Genomic DNA, 22,939 nt, shown 5'->3' on the forward strand with positions numbered 1-22,939 from the left:
TTTGTTAACCAGTGTCACCCCAATAAATTCAATAAAAAGGAAAACATGCATACTACAGAAAGTAGTGAATAGACAATTTTAGAATAGAACAATGAGGCTAGGAAGATGAGACCTAAGAGGTCCAACTAGGTTTGGAATTTCAAGGGAAAAAAAACAAAACAATGAATAAGTAGGGAATAATTGAAGGACATTTCGTAAGGAGATGATGGTGTGAAGAAAGACACAGGAAGAAAAGAGCAACTAAACCAATATCTGAATTCATGCATGAGGTAATGAGTTTGTATACTGGGTTGATGCATTGAGAATATGAAGAAAGTTACTAGGAAAATGTAGTAACAGGAAATATTTACCAAAGGCCAGCTACGTGCCATGCCCTGTATCCCTGGGACACAGTGATAAAGAAAACAAAACCCCTGCCTTCATGGAGTTAAGTTTCATTGCAGATTAAAGTTAAGATGTGAGTGATGATGACATCAGTCAACTATGGAAAATAGTGAAAATCAGGAGGCAAACTATTTTTGGTAAACATTTTTCCCCCAGAAGCTTGGCAAGCAAAAGGAGAAAAATAGGTCCACTGGACATTATACATAAAATAAATATAAGAAGTCTCTTATAATGGAGAGAATATAGGGATGGCACAGTGGTGAGTTCCCTGCTGGGTTTTTGCCTCATACATCTTGGGCCTGGTGCTGGAGAAGCCAGCAACTGGAAACACCAACAGACACAAACAAAAGAAAGCACAAGAAAAGCCTGCTCTCTCCAGCAAATGAACCAGGAGACAGGCAGCCTAGAAAGATAGAAAAGTTTGAGACAGTTACTGCCTTTCACAAAACACCATGGAAAAAACTGTGGTCCTATGTCCATGATAAAAGAAGGAAATATGAAACATCAGGAAGGAAGTATAATGGAAAGAGTGAAAACATGGATAAATACAACAGACTTTACTTCTTCTTTTCAGTATTATAAATTATGTTTGATGGCTGCAGCAAATATGATAACCCTGTCTCATGTGGTTCTTACTGTATGTAAGGGAAATATTTAAGACAATCGTATTACAAATGGTGTAGGGCGAAAACATTTAAAGGTAGGTAAGGTTTCTACACTTTACACAAACTGGTAATATGTCAAGAGAAGTAGGCTACGATAAGTTATGTATGTATAATATAATAACTAAAGCCACAAATAAAAAATTTATACAGCCCTGACCAGTGTGGTCATTTGGAGGGGTGTCATCCTGCAAAGCAGAAGGTCACAGTTCCATTCCAGGTCAGGGCAGGCCAGTCCTAGTCTGGCACATAAAGCAGGCAACTGATCGATGTTTCTGTCTCACACTGAAGTTTCTCCCCCTCTCTATCTCAATCCCTTTCCTTCTATCAAAAAAATAAATAAATAATAAAAAATGTACACAAGGAAATATACTCAAAAACACTATGGATAAATGAAAATAGAATTCTAATAAAAGTTCAAATAACATAAATACAGGAAAGTATGGAAAAGTAAACAAAGAGAGCAAAAACAAAAAAATACCAGAATTAAGCATTTACATATCAATAATTACATTAATGTAAATGGTCTAAATATACCAATTAAAAACCAGAAGCTGAAACATGGATTTAAAAAATATTTTCCAGCTCTCTGCTGTCTATAAAAAATACCTCAAATATAAAAACACTTAGAAAAATAAAACAGAAAAAGTCATATCATGAAAACATTTTTTAACAGAAAACAGAAATTGCTACATTAAACAGACTGGAGTTCCAAGCAACAAAAAAAATACCACAGAGAGAAATATTAAGTAATGATAAAAATGTCCATCATCAAGAAAACATAGCACTCCTAAACTGACTCATAGATACAGAGAACAACAGACTGAGGATTGCAGGACTTAGATAGGGGAGTTTGGGGACCTGGGCAGAAAAGGTGAAAGGATTAAGAAGTACAAAATAGTCACAGGGATATAAAGTACAGCACAGGAAAGGCAATCAATAATATTGTAATAACTATGTATGTTGCCAGGAGGGTACTGAGTATGCCAGGGGGGACCACTTTGAAAGTATATGGCTATCTAACCACTATATTGTACTCCTGGAACTAATACAAAATAATATTGAATGTATACTGTAATTGAAAAATAAAATGTAAATAATAATAATAATAAAAAGGAAAGATAGCAATCCTAAATGTATATACACCAAACAACAGAGTATATACAAAATATGTGACACATCCCTGACTTGTGTGGCCCAGGTGGTTGGGCATCATCCTGCAAAGTGAAATGTCATCAGTTCAATTCCTGGTCAGGGCACATGCTTGGTTTGTGGGTCTAGTTCCGGTCGGATAGAGGCAACCAACTGATGTTTCTCTCCCTCTCTTTCTTCCTCCCTTCCCCTTTCTCTAAATATAAGTAAGTAAAATCTTTAAAACATATGTAAAGCAGAAACTGATAGAATTGAAAGAAAATTGACAAATTCACAACTATAGTTGGAAACTTCAACATCTCTTTCTCAACAATTGATAGGACAACTAGACAGAAAATAATTCAGGGTATACAATAATTCAACAAAATCATCAACCAGCAGGATATAATTGACATTTATTGACTATTTTACCCAACAAAAGCAGAACATCCAGTCTTTTCAAGCACCATGGAACATATACAAGAAAGAACCTATCCTGGGCCATAAAACAATCAATTCTCCAAAAATGTAAGAGAACTGAAATCATAAAAGTATATTATTTGTCCCTATTTGCAGATAACATGACTATTTATGCAGGAAATCCCAGGAAATCTACAGAAAAATAAAAAATAAACCTTCCTAAATAAGTGAGTTCAGCAAGGTCTCAAAATACAAGATAAACATACAAAAATCAATTCTATATACTAATTATAAACACATGGGCACTGAAATTAAAACTACAGAGCTACTTTTTGGAGCTAAAAAGTAGCTCCAAAAAGTTAAATACTTAGTTGTAAATTTAACAAACCATATATGTGGCTTGTAGGCTGAGTAGTACAAAATGTTAATGAAAGAAAATGAAGACACACTAAATTAGTGGAGAGACATACTGTGTACATAGATTAGAACACTCAACCTAGTAAAGATATCAATTCTTCCCAAATTAATATGTAAGTTTAACATAAATCCTATCTATATCCCAGGAAGAATTTTAAAAAAGATATAAACAAGCTTATTTTAAAACTTGTATACAAGAGCAAGGAACTAGAATAGCCAGGAAAAAAAAAATTGAAAAACAAGAATAAAGCTGAAGAAATAACACTATTTGATTTTCTACTTTATTATAGAGTTTCAGTAATCAAGACAGTATGGTAGGACTTCAGTGATCAAGACGAGGGTTCAGCCCTAGCTGAGTGGCTGTTTGTTGGGATGTGGTCCCGTGCACCAAAATGTTGCAAGTTGAATTCTCGGTCAGGCCATATACCCAGATTGCAGGTTCAATACTGGTTGGGACGTGCAAGGGAGGCAACTGATCAAAGTTTCTCTCTCACATTGAATCTCTCTCTTTCTCTCCCCCTTCCTTTTCTAAAATCAATAAACATAAATTTGATTGAGGATTAAATAAAAAAAAAAGACAGGGGCTTGGACAGAAAGACATAAGGATCAATTAACAAAATAGAGAAATAAGCCCACACAAGTATGGCAAAGTGATTTTTCATAAGGATAAAAAAAAAAGGCCATTCTGTGAAACAAGGAAGTTTTTCAGCAAAGATGGTGGATATTCATATATAGAAAACAAAGAGCCTCCATAGAAACCTCATGACTTATAAAAAATAACTCAAAATGGATCACAGATTTAAATACAAGATGTTAAACTCTAAGACTTACTTTTTAAAAAAACTACAAGACTTTTAGAAAAAAAAACATAGGAGAAAATCTTTGGTATCTAGGGACTGATGAAAGAAGGGTTCTTAGACATAGCAACAATCTCTAAAAGAAAAAGTTAATCAACTGGACTTTAACACAATCAACAACCTTTAGTTTGTGAAAGATCTTGTGAAGAAGATAAAAAGACACTCTGTAGATTGGGAGAAAATATTTGCAAATCACACCTAACGAAGGATTCTTATTTTTTAAAAAATTATTTATTTATTTTTAGAGAGAGGGAAAGGGGAGGGGAAGCTGAGGGAGAGAGGCATTAACATGAGAAACATCAATCACACATAGTTGCCTCTCCTATGTGCCCAACTGGGGACCAAACCCACAGCCCAGACATGTGCCCTGACATGTGAACCAGTGACCTTCCACTTTGCAGAATGACACCCAACCAATTGAGCCACACTGTTCAGGGCAAAGGATTCTTATTCGGAATATATAAAGAATGCTCAAAACTTAACAATAAAAAAATGCAATTAGAATATGGGTAAAGGACACAAAGAGATATTTCACCAAAGATGATATACAGATAGTAAATAAGCCCATGAAAAGATGTTTAATATCACACCTATTACAACAGTGAAAAGAAAAACATAGTGACAATTCCAAATGGTGATGAAGGTGTGAAAAAAACTAGGTCTCTCATACATTTATTGTTAGTGGGAACATAAAACAGTACAGCCACTCTGGAAAACAGTTTGCAGTTTCTTAAAAAATTGGGTAGGCAATTACCATATAACCCAGTAATTGCACTCCTGGGTATGGGTATATATCCCAGGGGAAAGGACACTTACATCTACACAAAACATGTACACAAATGTTCATAACAGTTTTATTTGTAATAGCAGATATCTGGAAACAAATAAAGCATCTTTCAATAATTTAATGGTTAAACAAACTGTGTACATCGATACCATGGAATTTATTCAGATATAAAAAGCAATGCATTATTGATACACAAAACTGGCATGAATTGCAAAAGCATTAAGGTGAGTGGAAACCCCATCTGAAAATGTCACATACTATATGATTCCATATGTATAATGGAAGGAAATGACAAAATTATAAGGATGGGGAAATGATTAGTGACTGCTAAGGGTTAGGAATTAAATTATAAAATGGAGGGGATGGAGTGGAGCGACTAATAAGTGGTAGCATTTAGAAGGATAGTTGTGGTGATGCAGACGAGGAAAAGAAAGCATTGTAGGGGTTGTGTGTCAGAAACACACAATGCACAGTTGAGAAAACACTACAAGTATTGTATTTCTCAGCTAGGCCTCTTTCTAATAACTTTCTCATACCTAAAAACACAAGCAGATTTTCCTTGCCTTGAAAGTTTACCTTCCCTTGATCCTTCAACATGTAAATCTATTTTTTCACTTATTTTGAAAAAATTATTTCAAGGAAGTTGAACAGAATAATACTGAAGGTTCCTGTGTACCCTTCACCCATTTCCTGCAATGGCTACATCTAACTACAGTACAATGACGTGACAAAACAAGGAGATTGACATTGGTACACTGCGTATGTATAGTCCTATGCCATTTTTACCACATGTGTAGATTTCTGCAATCACTATGACAATCAAGATACAGAACTGATACTGATGGACAGCCTACCTGGACTGTCGGGAGTGGGCTGAGGGCGGGGGAACAGGAGGGGCCACCAGTGGAGACGGAGCTGGGCCATGGAAATGGAACCTGGGAACGGCCTCTACACTGAGCCATGCTTCCCCCAAGATGGAGATGAAAGGTTTGAGCACTGAACATGTGGAGTGTGGGCAGACAATACCTTTGGAAACCAGCCAGGGCCAAGGCAGGGGACACTGAGTTCCACTGCCGGGGGCAAGACTGCGTTGTCTGGGTAACCAAGTGTGTGCCCTGCGGTCACTCTACTCCTGGTGTGGAGGTTCTGCTCCTGGCTACAGATGCCCTACCCTTCCTTCTGAGGCCGCCCTCAGCGCTGCCTGAGAGGTCACATGGGGTTTCCAGGGTCTTTTTACTTAGGCTTTCGGTTTGGTCACTCCCTGTTGGTGGGCCCCCAAGTATGGGCAATTTGCTGCATGCATGGGGGACTAAAGGGAGGGGTGGGTGCAGCTGACAGTGCCAATGGAGTCTCCCCTGTCCCAGGAAAAGATGGCGACAGAGGGAGGTTCTTACACTGAGCACGGCTAGCAACATAATTGGACACGAGGGGAAAAGCCTTCCTACTCCCTTCTGGTACCAGATAGGGGATGGGACCAGGGGAAGGCAAGCACATGCACAATAGCAGTCAAAATAGCAGCAGGGGAGAGGGAATTTCAGGGGAAAAGCCGGAGGGTTTACAGGAACAAGTATACAGGACACATGGACAAAAACTAGGGGGGGTAGAAATGGGAGAGAGGTGGGGAGCATGGGGGGGGTGGGCTGGGGTGGGAGTAAAAGAAAACTGTACTTGAACAACAATTCAAATAAAAAATGTTAAAAACAAACAAACAAACAAAAAACAGCAGCAGAGGAGGTGCTAGACCAAAGGCCTGACATTCTAGCCAGGGGGAAGTAGGGGTTGTGAAGTGGACTCACCCAAATTTAGGAAGTTAATTGTTATTCTGAGAAAGCACCTGTCCTGTACCACACCCAAAGCTAGTATAAACCCCGGGGAATAAGGAAACACTCTCTTGCTCATTGTTCACTGCTCATTACCCACACTTCAACAGTGCACTGGCCTGTCCTCTCCGTGGGCCATGTGACCTTAGCAATCATATAGCCCATAGCCTCCAGAAGGGAGTCTCTCTCATGCTGACCTCCTGGAGCATTTCCTGGTGTGTTCATGGGAACTTTTGGCCCCAGAAGTCGCATGGCCAATAACAGCACCAGCTCCACATGCACACTCAAGGAATGAGCCTGAAGCTGGACAGCAGCTGGGAACAAACTAAGCTCCCTGAATTACCACTTAGCAGCCACCGTGGGCTCTGTAGGACAGTGTTTTAACACAGAGCAGGAACTCTGAGCACTGCCTTTTCTTTTGGTCTTACTGAGGATGGCTGGGTTTTGTCTGGGTTTTTGGAGGTGAGCTATAAGACAGGGAGTTCCCCATTCTTCCAGATTGTTCAGCATCTGAATAAAAATGTTTTTCCTTTCTCAACAGCCTCTGCCTCTAGAGTTTATCTTCTGTGGCAGTGGGCAGTCAAACCCCCAGTTTTGTTCGGCAGCAGAACTATTTCATCACCATGAACATCTCCTTACTACTAGCACTTTATTGTCATGCCATCCCCTTCCCTTTTACAATTCCTAATCCTTAGCAATCACTAATTTTTCTTCTCCCTCAGAATTACCAAAGGCATAAAGATAATTAAAGGCATTACTACTTTAGTAGGCCTAGTCACCAGAACAAGGAATGGTTCCACTTTCCAAGCCACACCTCTCAGGTACCCAAATCAGGAAGTGAGAACATGCAGGAGAGTGAAAAGAATATATAATAAAGAATATGAAGAAGATGAGAAGGAAAAAAGGCACAAACCAACAATAACAACAACAAAAAACAGGCTGAAGAATAAAGAGGAGAGTGGTTTGTCTGCCTCATAGCCTTTGTGCTTTATGTGCGTTTGTATAATGTGCTTTGTCTGCCTCAGCTTCCCTATCACAAGGCTTAAAATATCACACCTGAGAAAACAGTTCAATAATTGTCAAGTATACCAGTAAGTTGAAGGTGCATTACTAATATTAGTGATATTAGTAATAGTGTAACATTTACTAATAGTGTAGTAGGGTGGGGAATGACATATGTTATATGTAAAAGATGTAGAGGAAGGGATTATCATTGATAAAATTTTGAGTTGTGTTAAATCTCATTTAGAATGATTTCTGTTAAAATTCTTACAATGAATGAATTTGTAGTCAATGAAAAATATCAGTGCTTTTAACAAGTTAAGTACACAAAAATTTCATGAAGTCAAAACAAGTATAAATATCCTCAAATGTCTTCCTATCTGCTTTCTCACCCTCAAATGTTTTCATATCTGCTTTCTCAGCCTAAAGAATGAGGAAGTCCCTGTCAGGGTTTTTCATCTGCTCCTTCCTCTCATTCATTCAACAAATATTTGTTGAGAAAAGTTTCATTGAGTGTCTGCTAAATGCCAGGCACTGATCACATAGTGCCTACTTCTAAGTAGTTTAAAGAGTGGTTAGAAAAATTGTAAATAATTATGCCATAGTGAGAGGAGGACAGCAACTTTTCCAGAGGTGATTTTTGGGTTGAGTCCTTTAGGACTAGAAGGAGTTAAACAGAATGGGCTGGTGGTGGTGACAAGCTAGGGAATGGGGTGGGGTAGAGGGGGATTGTTAGGAAATTTGAAGCTGGGAATACTTTCAAGTCCAAAGGCAGAAGGTGGAAGAGTGCTGGGCTGCTTTTACTTCCAGCATCTTTTTCTCATTATGCTCTTCTGCCTGCAGAGCTGCTGGCCCCCCCCCCCCCCCACTCTACCTAGAGGTGGTGTAAGATCACATAACGGCGGCGGGAACTGGAGAACAGGCAGGGTGGAAGGTTGCTTTGGTTGCCTGACTAGATTTGTAATTCTGGACAAGCTGCTAAACTTCTTTGTGCTTGTTTTCTCATCTGTAAAATGGGGATACTAGCACCTGGATTAAATGAAAGAATGTAAGTCAAGTTTCTGCCTCAGTTCATTTAGATCTCCTTTCCTCCTCCCTCTTGCTTTGGTTTTGGAAATTGTGTTCTATCTTCTTACAACTTTCTCATTGCTCCTTTAATCTCTATCTTGCTGTACCTTTGTTGGCATTCCCCTAAGACTGGCTATGGGGGAGGGGCGCATCAAACAGGGCTGAAGAGGAACACAGGCTTTTAGTAGTTCAGCAAAAGCATTCCAAGTGGCTCTGATGAGCCCAACCCTTTCTCTTCTCCTCCCCCTTCCATTCGGAATTGCTGCTCACAAGGATCTTGGGCTTTTGTTCTCTGGAAGCTAAAAATACCACCTATTTTTCCTCGACTTACTGTTTAAAGGGTATCAACCATAGTGTAGAGACTTTCAAATTGAAATTGCCAAAACTTAAAGAGAGCAAGAGCTAAGTTTGTACTTAAAAAAAAAACCACGCAAAACCCACTAACACTAAAAGATCAGTGCTTTTCCATTTCCCCTCTACTTTTCATTTCTTTTTTGAGGACCTCCCATTGCAGTTACCACTCCCTCTTCATGGTATCATCATTTAACACTAATAAATGGTTGTCTCTTAATATTAATTATGATTTATCTATTATATGTCTGTCTTCCCTATTTGATTTTAAGTTCCTATAGTCTGTAGTATCCTGTATCTGTAGGCTGTTTTTCAAAATTGAATATGCCTAAGAGTCATCTGGGGATCTTGTTAAAACGCAGATTTTGATTTACCTGGTCTGGGGAGGGGCTGAGTCTCTTCATACAAGCTCCCTGGTAAAGTAATGCTGCTGGGCCTGGACCATGCTTGGAGTTGCAAAGCCTTATGGGGTTAGAACAAAGGAGGTGCACAAGAAGTGGTTGCTGGATGATGGCTTTGTCTCTCCTGCACAATGTCTTGGAATTTCCTTTAATACATCTTTCTTCACTTTTTCCCATGCATGATTTATGACTAACACCTGACAATTATTCTTTTGTGTCCTTAGATGTGCTCTTTTTTGCTTTTTTCATACTTATGTCTTATCCAGAAGTGGATCCCATAGGGCCTACAACAGTAGCCTCCAGCTTCTTTCTATTGTCATCTACTTTGTAGTAAGCAAGAATGACTTTTTAAAGAATCCTCTGTACCCCTTTCTTGCTCAGCAATGTAAACTGATAGCTCCCGACTATACATCATATCAAACTCAAAGTCAGGATGAGAAGCTTCAAGCCGTTTCTTCAGCCCTTCCCTCTCCCTAGCCAGTCATTCTCTTTCTGTGCCACTTGGAATCCTCTGCATATTGCTGAGGTATGCTTTAGTCTCTTGAAACTACTTGCAGGACATTTTGCACTGGGAATGTCTGTTTTCATTCCTTTTAAAGGCAAGTATCTAGCTTTCAAAAATTATTTTCAATGTTTACCCACTTAAAGCTTTTCTTGATTTACTCCTGGTTGTGAGTCCTTCATGTAAAGGAGCTATGTACTATTATTTATATATTTAATATTCTATGCTTTTTTCATTTTCACTGTTTTAAATGGGAAGTATTTGTGCTTATTATTCACGGTTGTGTGCCCAGCACCTAAGAGTGCCTGACACAGGGTAGGTACTTTTTTGGGGATTCAGTGAAAGATAAAACAGAAACTTAAGATTTTTATTAATATTCAAAATGCCTTATTTACATATTATAAATAAGTATTGGCCAAAGGACCAAAGAATAAAATAATTTTTGAAGTCCCCCGGAGAGTATGTTAAGAAATAAGATATTTTAGCTTTAGTAACACTTCTACACCACCACTTACCAGCCCCCATTCTACTAGGGAAATAAAATTTAGACGCAGCTAAAATTTACTTAGGGCCCAAACCCACATCCTATCTAAAAAGCTTATGCTTTCCTGTCATTATTTTCTAATCATCACATTTTGCATTTGTTAGAACTGCATTTCTTAAGTTTTTGGTGCTTTAAATAAAAAAGAAATGGGCTTTCTCATACTACAATATCAAGGAAAAGGAGATTGAGAGGCCCATTCAGCGAGGTGTAAGAGGCCTACAAGCTGCACTCTGCAACCGCCTCATGCTCGAATTTCATCTATGGGTTTTTGTACAGTTCTTTTTTGGATGGTGCAAACCGCGCAAGTGCAATATTAAAGGCTCTCCACCCTGAGAAACGATGCAAGAACATGCAGCGTAGGCTGCCAGGTTCTTAACACACAGCTAAGGGCTGGAGGCCCGGTACCCGCTCTCAAAACCCATCCACAACAATCGTTCCCTCCCTCCCGGCCTTTTACATACAGTACACATACAAATACACACGCAGAGCAGCCAGCAGGGGCGGGCCGGGCCTGACCACTCCACACACAGCAGGGGGGAGCCTCAGCAGGCTGATTCTATTTTCGCCTAACACCTTTTCCATTCGCATCCGTCTCTTCCTCAGCTTGGCTGTAACTAATAAGAAAAAGAGAACTTGCGGGTCTAGGGTCGCCTGTAGTTCCGCTTCGGACCCATACATCTAGGCTGGTGCTGAGCTATTCCCCCTTCCTTAGGGAGCAGTTGGTCCCGCCCCAGTGCTAGCGGGCGCCGAGCGGGAGCCGCGCGGGAGCAGCGCAGCGACGGCGACGGCGGCGGTTGCGATTTCCAGCCGTTGAGACGCCTCTGCGGCAGCTGGTGGCGCAGGTGGCTTGCGTGGACGCGGGCAGTGGCGGCCGGCCCGCCACCGCAGCCTCAGCGTCCGCAGCCGCGGCAGGTGAGCGGGCGGTGGAGGCTCGCCCCGCCCCCCCTCCCCTTGGTGGCCCTGCTCCCGGCAGTAGCGGGTAAGTGGCCGCGGCCTCCGGAGAGCGGAGGGGCCAGCGGCACTGGGCTGCGGTTATCGGAAAGCCGCTCGTAGGGGGAGTGGTCGTGTATGGATGGAAAAGGAAGATTCCCCTTTCTTTTGCTGTTTTTTTCCCCTTAGGCTTCTCCCTGTTGGGGCTCAAACCCTGGGGAAAAAGCTAGAGGGAAGATGAGGTGGGAGGAAGGGGAAATTGGGGCTGAGAAGCATCTCTGCCTCAGCGGGTGGCGTCTTCTCGGCCGTGGAGCGTTGGACCTGCTGAAGTCTGGAGGGTAGCGCTGGGGCTGCGCAGGCCGCGCACTCACCAGGGAGGAGCGAGAGGCGCCTCTCCCCTCACTCTCCCACCCCCACTGCTTTTAGTCCTCCCTCCCCCTCCTCCTCCCCTCCCCGTAGGCCCCTCCTTCCGAGTTTCTCAGCTTTAACCGCCCTCCGCGCTCTCCCTTTCAGGCGCGTTGGAACACCCAGAGGCATCCTCGGGCTCCTGCCACCCCGGAACCTCGGTTCCAGTCAGTCCAGTCCTGCAGCAGCCCCCACGCAGTCCATACCTCTGCACCTTCTTGCTGGTCTTCGGCTCCAGATCCCCGGCATCGCCCCTCACGAAACATGACTCGCGATTTCAAACCTGGAGACCTCATCTTTGCCAAGATGAAGGGTTATCCTCATTGGCCCGCTCGAGTAAGTGATTTTCTAGCCTCGCATTTAGCGGTGCTACCTTCCCTAGAGGCCTACATCCTACCTTTTCTCTTAATTTTTTTTCTCGTGTCCTTTTTCCCTCTGGCTTTCCTGTAGTCTCATTTGTAACCCAACCTTTCATTTGCGTTTTTTGGCCAGTAACCTGTCATGTAATTGTAAAAGTCTAGGAGTTTCTGCATACTTCGTGCATTTCCTTACGGCTTGTTTTGACATACTTTGCAAGGTTTTCCTAATACGACATATTTAAATGTGATGCCAGTTAATGTTCCATTGTTGGTGAAAATAATGATGTATTTTATGTTTAAAAATCAATGAGACATTGGCATTTTCTTGATTTTGAGTAAAATGCATAATGTCAATTCAATTTATGCAAACCCGTGGATATCAAAGAACTGTAAGTGATTAAATTGAATTTACAGGCATTTTTCATGTTTGTAGTTGATGAGGCATTCTGGATTTGCTTGTTTAAACATTTTTTAAAAGTAATTTTAGCGAGAAAGAGAAAGAAAGAAAGATTTTGTTGTTCCACTTATTTATGCATTCATTGGTTGCTTCTTGTATGTGCCCTACCTTGTGATGAACCCCCAACCCTGGTATATCTCAACCTTTATGTCTTGGGATGACTCTAACCAACTGAGCTACCCTGCAAGGGCTGGATTTGCTTGTTTTAAGAAAGAACTGTAGGACTAAATAGTCATGAAAATTGTATAGTAAGGAGCTCAAAGGAATAAAAAATACATTATTCATGTATTTTGTCTTATGACCTTGAATAAGATATTTTACCTCTTTATAGTTTCACAGGGGCAAAAGGATGAGTTAGACTAGACTCCTGGATACACATCTAGTGGTACAGAGGTGACTAAGAACCCGGGATTTTTTGTGTGAGTTAGGAATTCAGATTGTCTTAAATAAGCACCATTTTCAGAAAAAGATGTTTTTGGTAGGACTCAGGTTCCAAGGTAATTATGGAACCTAAAAAATGTTGAGATCCATTAGATTAGTAAACTTAAAAATTGTCTTTAAATATAAATGTGATATTCTAAAGCTGTAATTTCCACTAATTTGCTCTTCTTTGAGGAATGAATTTCTGAAAGATAATTAAAATTATGGCAGTTGGAGGAAACATATCTATTGGTTACAGAAAATCATGGAGTGAGTTACTGAGTGCTATCCAAATGTAAAATGTTCAGTTTCTTGATTTTTCCCATCTAACTTTACATACTCAGGTTTACAGTTTCATTCCCCAAACTGGGAAATTTTTTTCTTTCAGTCTATCAAGCCTACCTTTTCCGTGGGAGTCTTACTTGAACAATCCTTTATCTTAATTCTTATCTATATATTTAACATTCTAATCTATTTCCTTTCTGATAATGTCTAATTTTAACTCTTATGTGCACACCCTAAATTCCAAATAGATTGCAAGCTTCTTCAGGGCAGTGAACACAAATGGAGTATCTTTCAGTCCTTTATACCCTTGTAGTCCATAGTGCATAATCATGCACTTATAAAACACTTTATGTTTAAATGGAGCACAGGGAAACTTGGTGGATTTAAGGCCTCTCCAAGATGATTTTCTCCTGGTTTTAGCACCCTTATTTATTTTGAGGTGTTATGAAATCTGAGGTAATGGGATACATTTATCTGTATGTAGATTTCTATGTCACAATACAATTAGAGACCAAATGAAAATGTTTTAAAAAATATCAACGACCTCATCCTCCCCACATGCTTTAGTGTTAGGTGAGTAAGAATCAATGCTGATAAAAACCAAATAAAGTAGCCTTAGGGCTAGAGTTTTTTCCTTCTTTATTTTGTAAGTTCTATATTTAATAAGTTTATTTATACTAAATGGATATTTCTCTTTTCTCCCTTTTTCTTAGAAGCCATTGAATCTGGTTTGATGTATTATATATGTCCAAGAATCACATTCCTCTTTTTGTCTTCTTTCCAATCATAAATTCTAAGTCTTTGCTAGAGAATTTAGAATATGTATTTAAAGTCTTAGCAGTGACAGTGACAACCATCTGTTTCTATTTTGATTTTAACATTTTCTGTTTCCATTTCTCAAAGTTCATTAATTAATTTGTACTTTTACTGATTTTGAGAGAGAAAGGGGGAGAGAGATACAGAGAGAAACCCTGATTTGTTGTTTAACTTATTTATGCATTCATCCGTTGCTTGTATGTGCTCTGACCAGAGATTGAATCCACAACCTTGGTGTAGTGGGATGATGCTGTAACCAACTGACCTGACCAGGGTAGACTTCATTAATTTTTATGTCTTGCACATTTTTATAATCCTATGCCAGTATTAATTGATTTTAAAGCCAACCTAAAACAATTGCCTAACATTTATTAAAATCCCTAGGTGCTAGACATTTTTGCACTTTTTTAAAAAAGTCTGTTTTGCACAAACAGACTTTTAAAGCTGTTTGCTAGCTGAAAAAAACATAAGAATTTGGGTTGACAAAATATCCCTTAACCTAAGGCTTCTAAGGATTTTCACAATTCTTGGGGCCTTCTCACAAATTTGAAATGACAGGTGAAATAATTATTGATCAGATGGGTGAGGAAATTTAAAATCCCTAAGGATGTTGGGTAGTAATGATTCTATGGATGCCTGAAAGCTTCAGACTGCCAGTCAAATCATCCTCATGGTCTGTACTTTTCTTTTTTTAAATATATGTCATTGTTTATGCTATTTCAGTTGTCCCTAATTTTTCCTCCTTTACCCATGATCCCTCAGGCAACCCACACCATTGTGTATGCCCATTGTTCATGCATATATATTTTTTGACTACTATATTCCTTCCCTACCTTGTACTTGACATACATCCCCATGACTATTCTGTAACTACCAATTTGTACTTCTTAATCCCTTTACCTTTTCCTCCCATTCCCCCAACCCCTTCCCATCTGACAACTATCAAAACATTCTTTGTATTTATGAATCTGTTTCTGTTGTGCTTGTTTGTTAGTTTTATTTTTTTCATTTCAGATGTTGATAGATATGCATTTATTGCCATTTTGTTCTATTTTTGATCACCTTAAAGAAGACCCTTGAACGTTTCATATAATACTGGTTTGGTGGTAATGAACTCCTTTAGCTTTTTCTTGTCTGGGAAGCTCTTTATCTCTTTTATTGTTAATAATAGATTTGCTGGGTAAAGCAATCTTGGTTGCAGGTCCTTGCATTTCATCCCTTTGAATTTCTTGCCGGTTCTAGCCTGAAAAGTTTCTTTTGAGAAATCAGCTGCCAATTATGGTGGTTCTCTTGCAGGTAACCAACTTGCATTTCCTTTGCTGCTTTTAGGATTCTTGCTATGTATTTAATCTTTAGCATTTTAATTATGATGAGTCTTGGTGTGGGCTGCTTTGGATTCATCTTCTTTGGGAATCTCTGTTTCCTGGATTTGCATGTCTGGTTCTTCACCAAATTATGGAAGTTTTCTTTCACTATTTTTTCAAATACATTTCCAGTTACTTTGTTTTCCTACCGGCACCCCCATGATGTGAATGTTGGTATGCTGAAGTTTTACTATCCTCTTTTTTTTTTTTTTTTTTTTTTGATTTTTTATTCTTGGTTTTTTAATTGTTTTTTTTTTTTTTGCTTCATTATATTTCAAATTGTTTATTTTATTCCCAGCTACATCCACTTTACTGTTGATTCCCTGTAGATTGTTCTTTATTTCATTTAGAATAACCTTCATTTTAGACTGAATTTTTTTATATGCTGTTGAGCTTCTCACTAAGTTCATTGAGCATCCTTATAAACCAGTGTTTTGAAATCTGCATCTGATACGATGCTTTTCTGTATTTTGCTTAATTTTTGTTCTGTTTTTTTTCATTTGGGCCATGTTTCTTTGTCTCTTCATTTTGGCAGTCTCCCTGTGTTTGTTTATGTATGTTAGGCAGAGTTGCTATGTCTCCCAGGTTTGGTAGTGTGGCCTAATGCAGTAGGTGTCCTGGAGGGTCCTATAGCACAGCCTCCCCATTACCCATGCTGGATACTCAAGGTGCCCCCACTGAGTGGACTGTGTACACCCTCCTGTTGTGGCTGAGCCGTGACTGCTGTTGGCACATCCAAAGTCAGCGACTGCCTGTGTTCTGTCCAGGGTCACACAGCATAAGCTACAACACAATCTGTAAATAGCTGTTACTTGTGTTGGGCTTGTGTTGGCCAGGTGAGGCCAGTCTGTGAACCAAGGCAAGCTGCTGCTAGTACCAGCTCTGGGACAACTTAGTGAGAGGTAAGGTGCTCACTAAAGCCAGGTATTGCTTATTTGAAAGAATTTAGGAAAATATGAAGCATGGGCCAAGACAAGTCATTGGTATGGAAAGGCCACTGGAAACAACTTGGGTGGGCCCAAAAGTTGGGTGGGGCAGGACCTCAGGGAATCACCAGGGTGGGGCAAACAGTGTGAGCCAGGTTAATGGAGTCCCAGATATGGCACCTGCCTGCCAGCTTGGTGGCTCTGTGGCTCTGTAGCTCTGTAGGGTGAGGGTTCAGAAAGAAACAGTTGCCTGTACCATTACTTCTATCTGTGAGAAAGCTGCCCATCCCCACTCTGCCCCAATCTTGCCCTTATACTGGACAGTTAAGTTCCTTCCCATATGTCTTTGATGACTTAGTCTGTTACCCTATGCTGGAGCTTAAAGGGAGTACAAGTAAATATGTGCATGGTCCCTGAGAGGAACTGCTTTGGACTGTAGAAGTGTCTGTCTTCCACAGCTTTAATACCTGCTGGTTTTTACAGCCAGAAGTTATGGGGACTTCTCTTCCTGGCATTGGAACCCTGGGCTGGAGAACCTGGTGTGGGGGTATGTCAGGATTCCCTTTGCTCCTGAGATATCCATTCTGATTTTTATCCACTACATGAGGGTGTGGAACCAGCCCATGCCACTTCTCTGTCCCTCCTACCAGTCTTGGTGTGGTTCTTCCTTAATTTTGTAGTTGCAGGACTTCCATTCAGCTTGATTTCTGACAGTTCCAAATGAAGGTGGTTCTATAGTTGTGATTTTAATGTGGTTGTGTGAGGTGGCAAGCCATGGTGACCTATACCATCATCTTCACCAGAAGTTCCATGATCTTTTCTTCAACATGGTACTAATGCATGTAACGCATAGTAGGTCCTCTGATGGTCTGCTCCCTTCTTAACAAAGTCAACTGATTTTTTAATTGAGGTGTCCTTGAAATTAGGAGGGAAATGTTACTATGAAGTTTAAATAGACAGTGAAATAAAGTTGAAATGCTATTAAATTAACTCTGAGATCTGCTTTACTTTTATTAACAAGGCAAAGTAACAAGTATTAAAGATATGTTAGATATGGTGGCACCTGATGCTTTTTTCCTTAATTAGGATTGAAAGGGAAATAAAGGGAACTTCTGGCCGAGATGGAGGCATAGGTAGATAGATACACTTTGCCTCCTTGCACAACTAAAAGGACAATAACCAATTTAAAAACAACCAGAACTGCCAGAAAATTGAACTCTATGGAAGTCTGACAACCAAGGAGTTAAAGAAGAAACATTCATCCAGATTGGTAGGAGGGGCAGACATGGGCAGCTGGGCAGAGAGGACTGAGCAGGCAAGGCAGCCTCAGCTGGTGGACCTGATGGTCCCACACTTGCATGTGAATAAGCCAGGAGGAACAACTGGGGAGCCAGAAAGACTGTACAACTTGGTACCAGTGCTGGAAAAGAAAGTCTCAAAAACTTTACTATGAACCTGTGGGGGTTGCAGTGGTGGGAGAGACTCCCAGCCTCACAGGACAGTTTGTTGGAGAGACCCACGGGGTCCTAGAACATATACAAAACCACCCACCCGGAAATTAGCACCAGAAGGGCCCAGTTTGCTTGTGGGTAGTGGGGTAGTGACTGAAAGCCAGCAGAAAGCCAAGCAAGTGGCACTGTTCCCTTTCTGATTCCTCCCCAATAGACAGTGTCACATCGCAGCTTGCCCCACCCTGATGAATACCTAAGGCTCTGCCTCTTACTACATAATAGGAGCACTGAGACAAAGAAATACAACCCAAATGAAAGAACAGATCAAAGCTCTAGAAAAAGTAGAACTAAGCAATGAAGAGATAGCCAACCTATCAGATGCAGAGTTCAAAACACTGGTAATCAGGGTGTTCACAGAAATGGTTGAGTATGGTCACAAAATGGAGAAAAAAGTGAATATTATGCAAAGTGAAATAAAGAAAAATACACAGGGAACCAATAGTGAAGGGAAGGAAACCAGGACTCAGATCAATGATTTGAACTGGAACTAGAACTAGAACACAAGGAAGAAATAAACATTCAGTGAGAACAAAATGAAGAAACAAGAATTCAAAAAAATAAGGAGAGGCTTAGGAACCTCCGGGATAACTTTAAAAATTCTAACACTCTGAATCACATGGGTGTGAGAAGGAGAAGATGATGAGCAAGAAATGAAAAACTTAATTTGAAAAAATAATGGAGAACTTCCCCAGTCTGCAAAGGAAATAGACATCCAGGTAGTCCATAGAGTCCCAAAGAAGTTGGACCCAAGGAATCACACACCAAGGCACATAATAGTTACATTAGTCAAGATTAAAGATAAGGAGAGAATCTTAAAAGCAGCAAGAGAAAAGGAGACACCTTCAAAGGAGTTCCCATAAGACTGTCAGCTGATTTTTCAACAGAAACTTTAGAGGCAAAAAGGGGCTGGAAAGAAGTATTTCAAGTCATGAAAGGCAAGGACCTACATCCAGAATTACTCTGTCCAGCAAAACTATCATTTAGAATTGAAGGGCAGGTAAAGTGCTTCCCAGATAAGGTCAAGTTAAAGGAGTTCATCACTATGCCCTTATAATATGAAGTGTTAAAAGGACTTATCTAAGAAAAAGATCAAAATATGAACAGTAAAATGACAACAAACACAACTATCAACAACTGAATTTAAAACAAAAACAAACGAAGCAGACAACTAGAACTGGAACAGAATCACAGAAATGGAGATCACTTGGAGGGCTATCAATGGGGAGGGGCTGGGGGAGAATGGGGGAAAGGTATGGGGAATAACAAGCATAAATGGTAGGTAGAAAGCAGACGGGGGGAGGTTAAGAATAGTATAGGAAATGGAGAAGCCAAGGAACTTAATATGTAGGGCCCATGGACATGAACTAAGGGGTGGGAATGGTGGTAGGAGGGGGGTTCTGGGCGGAGAGGAATTAAGGGGAGAGAAAAATGGCACAACTATAATAGCTTAACCAATAAAATATACTTTAAAAAATAGAGGTACAGGTAACTTAAGTGATTCAGCCATGTAGGTATAAGGTCTTTACAGAATATGTTTCAGACTTTGAGAAAAACTGCTTTAAACTTTTGTTATTGTCTGTTTTTATATTACTCCGGTATTTGTATAGCTTCCCTGCAGAAATATAATTTAGGGGTATTGACAGGTTTAGACTCCATTGTTTAAAATGCTTAGGGTCAGATATGTCTAAAAACTCAGAATTTGGGGATTTCAGAAAGGTGGTGATGGTACATATATATCATATTTTGCTCCTGATAAGGTCTGGGATGGCACATAATAAAATAACACAATATTTCTGCAGAGAAGCATCAGTAGAAACATAAAAATTGATGGAATAGCTTCACTGTCAGACAAGGTTTTGCCACTACATGAATTTTTAGAAGTATCTTGCTTTTTAGAGCTTCTCGGGTTTCAGAACTTAGGTTTAAGGGATTATGGACCTGTGGAACTGGTTCACTTTATATCAGATCCCTTTTGGATATTTTGTTACTAGCTTATTTTCTTGTATTATGTATATGGTTTTAAATATTTTAATTTTTTCTGATCTTTCTTTTAGGTAGATGAAGTTCCTGATGGAGCTGTAAAACCACCCACAAACAAACTACCCATTTTCTTTTTTGGAACTCATGAGACGTAAGTCCTCTTATCTTTAAAGATGTGTTTGTTTGTTTTTTATCAGGGTCATTGGACATAAAAGTGAAAAACAAGTAGAGATGAATTCAAACAGAATAGTTAAGGAATAGAAAGTTTAAAATCATCTTTGAAATTCAGAGAAAGTCTTAAGTCTCCCCTTTAAAATTTGTTTTTTAGGGTAGAAAAATTAGATACTGTAGGATTTAACTTTTACTGGAAGATATTTCCTTAATCATAAAAGCAAGTTGTATATGAATCCTTTCAGCAACTAGAAGAATGGCTATAGGAAAGTTTTAATGCATTTAGCTTTCATATTTAATATAAGTACTTTTTATAAGGACAACCTGGCACTTTATTTTAGGCTTTGTTATACTAGTCATACAAATGGTATATTGTGGGATGGGTGAGGAGTAGAAGAAATCAGGATTGTTCCCTCTGTATATTTATATGGTCCTGAGAGCCATGGTGACTGCTCTGCTGCCCCTGGTGTATAAGTGGCAGAAAATGGGATTAGATGAAACAATTAATTTTTCAGAAATTACAACTGAATATTGAACTGTTACTTCTAGGTAAATAGGATTACTCTAGGGGCTATCTCATTAATATCAGAAAAATAATATCCTATATACCTTCAATTTAATAGCCTTACAAGTACTATGTATAGTTTCGCTGGTTTTAGAACTGAGGTTTAGAATTTGTCATTTTGGTAAAGTATGCTCTACTTGGGACCAGGAGAAACGAGGTGTTGATATTCTAATTAGAATTATGTATTCCTAAAAGTCTACAATGGCAAAATTTGGTTTAATGTTGCTTAGCTATTATGTGAACCTGTAATTTCTACTTACAGCTTTATTGAGATGTTATTTGTGTCAAAAATTTTACTTGTTTAAAGTATATAATTCAGGGGATTTTAGTTTATTTCCAAACCCATGAGTGGTCATTCTCCATTCCTTCCCCAACCCCAGAAGCCACTCAGTATTTTACTGTCTGTTTAGATTTGCCAGTTCTGGATATCTCATTATTTGTATCTATCATAGAATGTCACATAATTATTTTCTTTAAAATAACAGTTTTTTGAGTCCAAAGTGGGATTGGGCTCTACAATTACTCTTGAGTTGGGTTTAGGCATATCCTATATATTAACAGTTAATTTTGTAAGAAATTAATTTCTGGTTCCATGGGATAATATACCATTTTAAAAAGTTTTCCATGTATTTATTAGGGAAAGGTATCTTTTAATGAAATATTTGTGTACTATGTATTGGAGCAGGGATTTCCATATTGTGGTACCAGGTCAAGCTGCACCAGCATAATGCAAATAAACATGCAGATTCTTGGGCCCCCCTTTAACTACTGAATCAGAAACTGAGGTGTGGGGCCCAACAATCTCTCGAGCCTCCTAGATGATTGTGATGCATGAAATTTGGAAACACTTAAAATAATGCCAGTAGACATTCCTTAGAATTTCTTAATTTCATAAGTTTAGAATTCTTTATTTTTTCTGAAATGGGACAGATTTTGTACCTTTATGTATATTGGATTGGTCCAAAAGTTTGTTTTTTTTCCATAAGCTGGCTCTAGTAGCGCTTATTGTTTAACTTCATTCAAAGTAATTTTGTTAAGTTATATTTTGACAGCGGTCATATAAGCGTGCATTTGAAAAAAACTTACCAAATTGGTGAATTTTTGTGTAGCCATTTTAATATTGAAGATGGAAGAAAATAGTGAACATTTTCAGCATATTATGCTTTATTATTTCAAGAAAGGTAAAAAATCAAAACAGATTCTTAATACATGGATGAGACTGACGTGAACCCAAAGCTTTACTGGAGCCAAAAGTCTTAGTGTTTTCCTTGATTGTTTATTATGGTCTTTCCCCTTCCTCACATCTAGACAGCCACCAAGTCTTGTTCTCTTCCTTGAAAGTGCATTCTGATCTGTCTACTCTTCCCCATATCCTCTGCAACAACTAGAGTCCGTGCCACAGTTGCTCTTGGAAATAGTGTGCTAACCTTATCTTGATCTCAGTCTCTGCTCTTCAAATGTAAAGTGATCTTTATAACCCAGTCAGATCCTGTCATTTCCCTGTCCCTAAACTTTTAATGGCTCCCTTGCTAACGTTAATAAACAAAACCTCTAAATTTTGTCTGCAAATGTAGTTTTTAAGATCCTATATGAGTTAACTAGCCCATGTTTTATTACCTTTCTAATCTCATCACTTTTTTTTTCACTGTTATGTAAGTATATTTTGTCTTAGGTCTTTTTTTCTTGTTTTCCCTTTGTTGGGAAATGCCTTCAGATTTTTTGAGTTTGGACCTGAGTTCAAATCTTGTTATTTGGGGGAATGCTATTCTATTTCTTTATAAAGTCTAGACAATTTAAGTGAAGATGGTATTTTTGCTACTTTTATTTCCTTACTGCTTTTTAAAAAAAATACAGTAAAGTTGGATGCTCAGTTCTAAGAACTTGAAAACTGTGTATCATAGGTTGTTCTAAAACCTGCCTAATGTGTAGTTTTAGGAAAGTAGGTAATTGGGGAAGTACTTGTGTTGTCTAAGTTTTCATATAACCTGTCCACAAAAAAGGAATAAAGGAATGAATCATAGAATAGAATTTTCTTCTGCACTCCCTTTTTTGTACAGCTTCTGTTGTCGAGCCAAAGCTGCATGTGTTGGTCTGGGATTTTGTATAATTTCACTTATGTGTACCAGCAGGTTCATGGCACATAGATGTATATTCAGTTGTCTCTTGAATCATATTCTATTACAAAAGAATGCATGATGTTATAAAATATAAATCTAGTTATAGAATATGGTGTGTTTCATGTTTTATTTAATGAGTAAAGAAACAGCAGCTTAGAATCAATGTTTTATAAATAGAACTGGCTGTTTAGTAATTTTTAGCAATAGGTAAATGAGTTTTGAGTTTGGTATCTTGAGCTTTGATAAGCTTTCTCATTTTTTATATTTGACTTCTGTTTTGCTTTAAA

The 22,939-nt window shown here is 39.0% G+C and overlaps 1 protein-coding gene across 6 annotated transcripts in view; it reads left to right on the forward strand.

The window, feature by feature from the left end:
* Positions 1-11,094: 11,094 nt before the first annotated feature.
* Positions 11,095-22,939, forward strand: part of PSIP1 (PC4 and SFRS1 interacting protein 1) — a 39,881-nt gene continuing 28,036 nt past the window's right edge. For 2 of the 6 annotated variants that reach the window (XM_036021571.1, XM_028525370.2), the window contains exons 1-3: positions 11,097-11,325; positions 11,790-12,017; positions 19,874-19,950. In XM_036021571.1, coding sequence (XP_035877464.1) covers positions 11,946-12,017; positions 19,874-19,950 — 149 coding nt within the window. In that variant the 5' untranslated portion in view covers positions 11,097-11,325; positions 11,790-11,945. Of the gene's footprint in view, positions 11,326-11,789; positions 12,018-19,873; positions 19,951-22,939 lie in introns of all 6 variants that reach the window. The other 4 variants (XM_028525343.2, XM_028525333.2, XM_028525362.2 and 1 more) reach the window with 4 other exon arrangements.

This window comes from Phyllostomus discolor, chromosome 3 (assembly GCF_004126475.2).
Source record: "Phyllostomus discolor isolate MPI-MPIP mPhyDis1 chromosome 3, mPhyDis1.pri.v3, whole genome shotgun sequence".
NCBI classification, from domain to species: Eukaryota; Metazoa; Chordata; class Mammalia; order Chiroptera; family Phyllostomidae; genus Phyllostomus; species Phyllostomus discolor.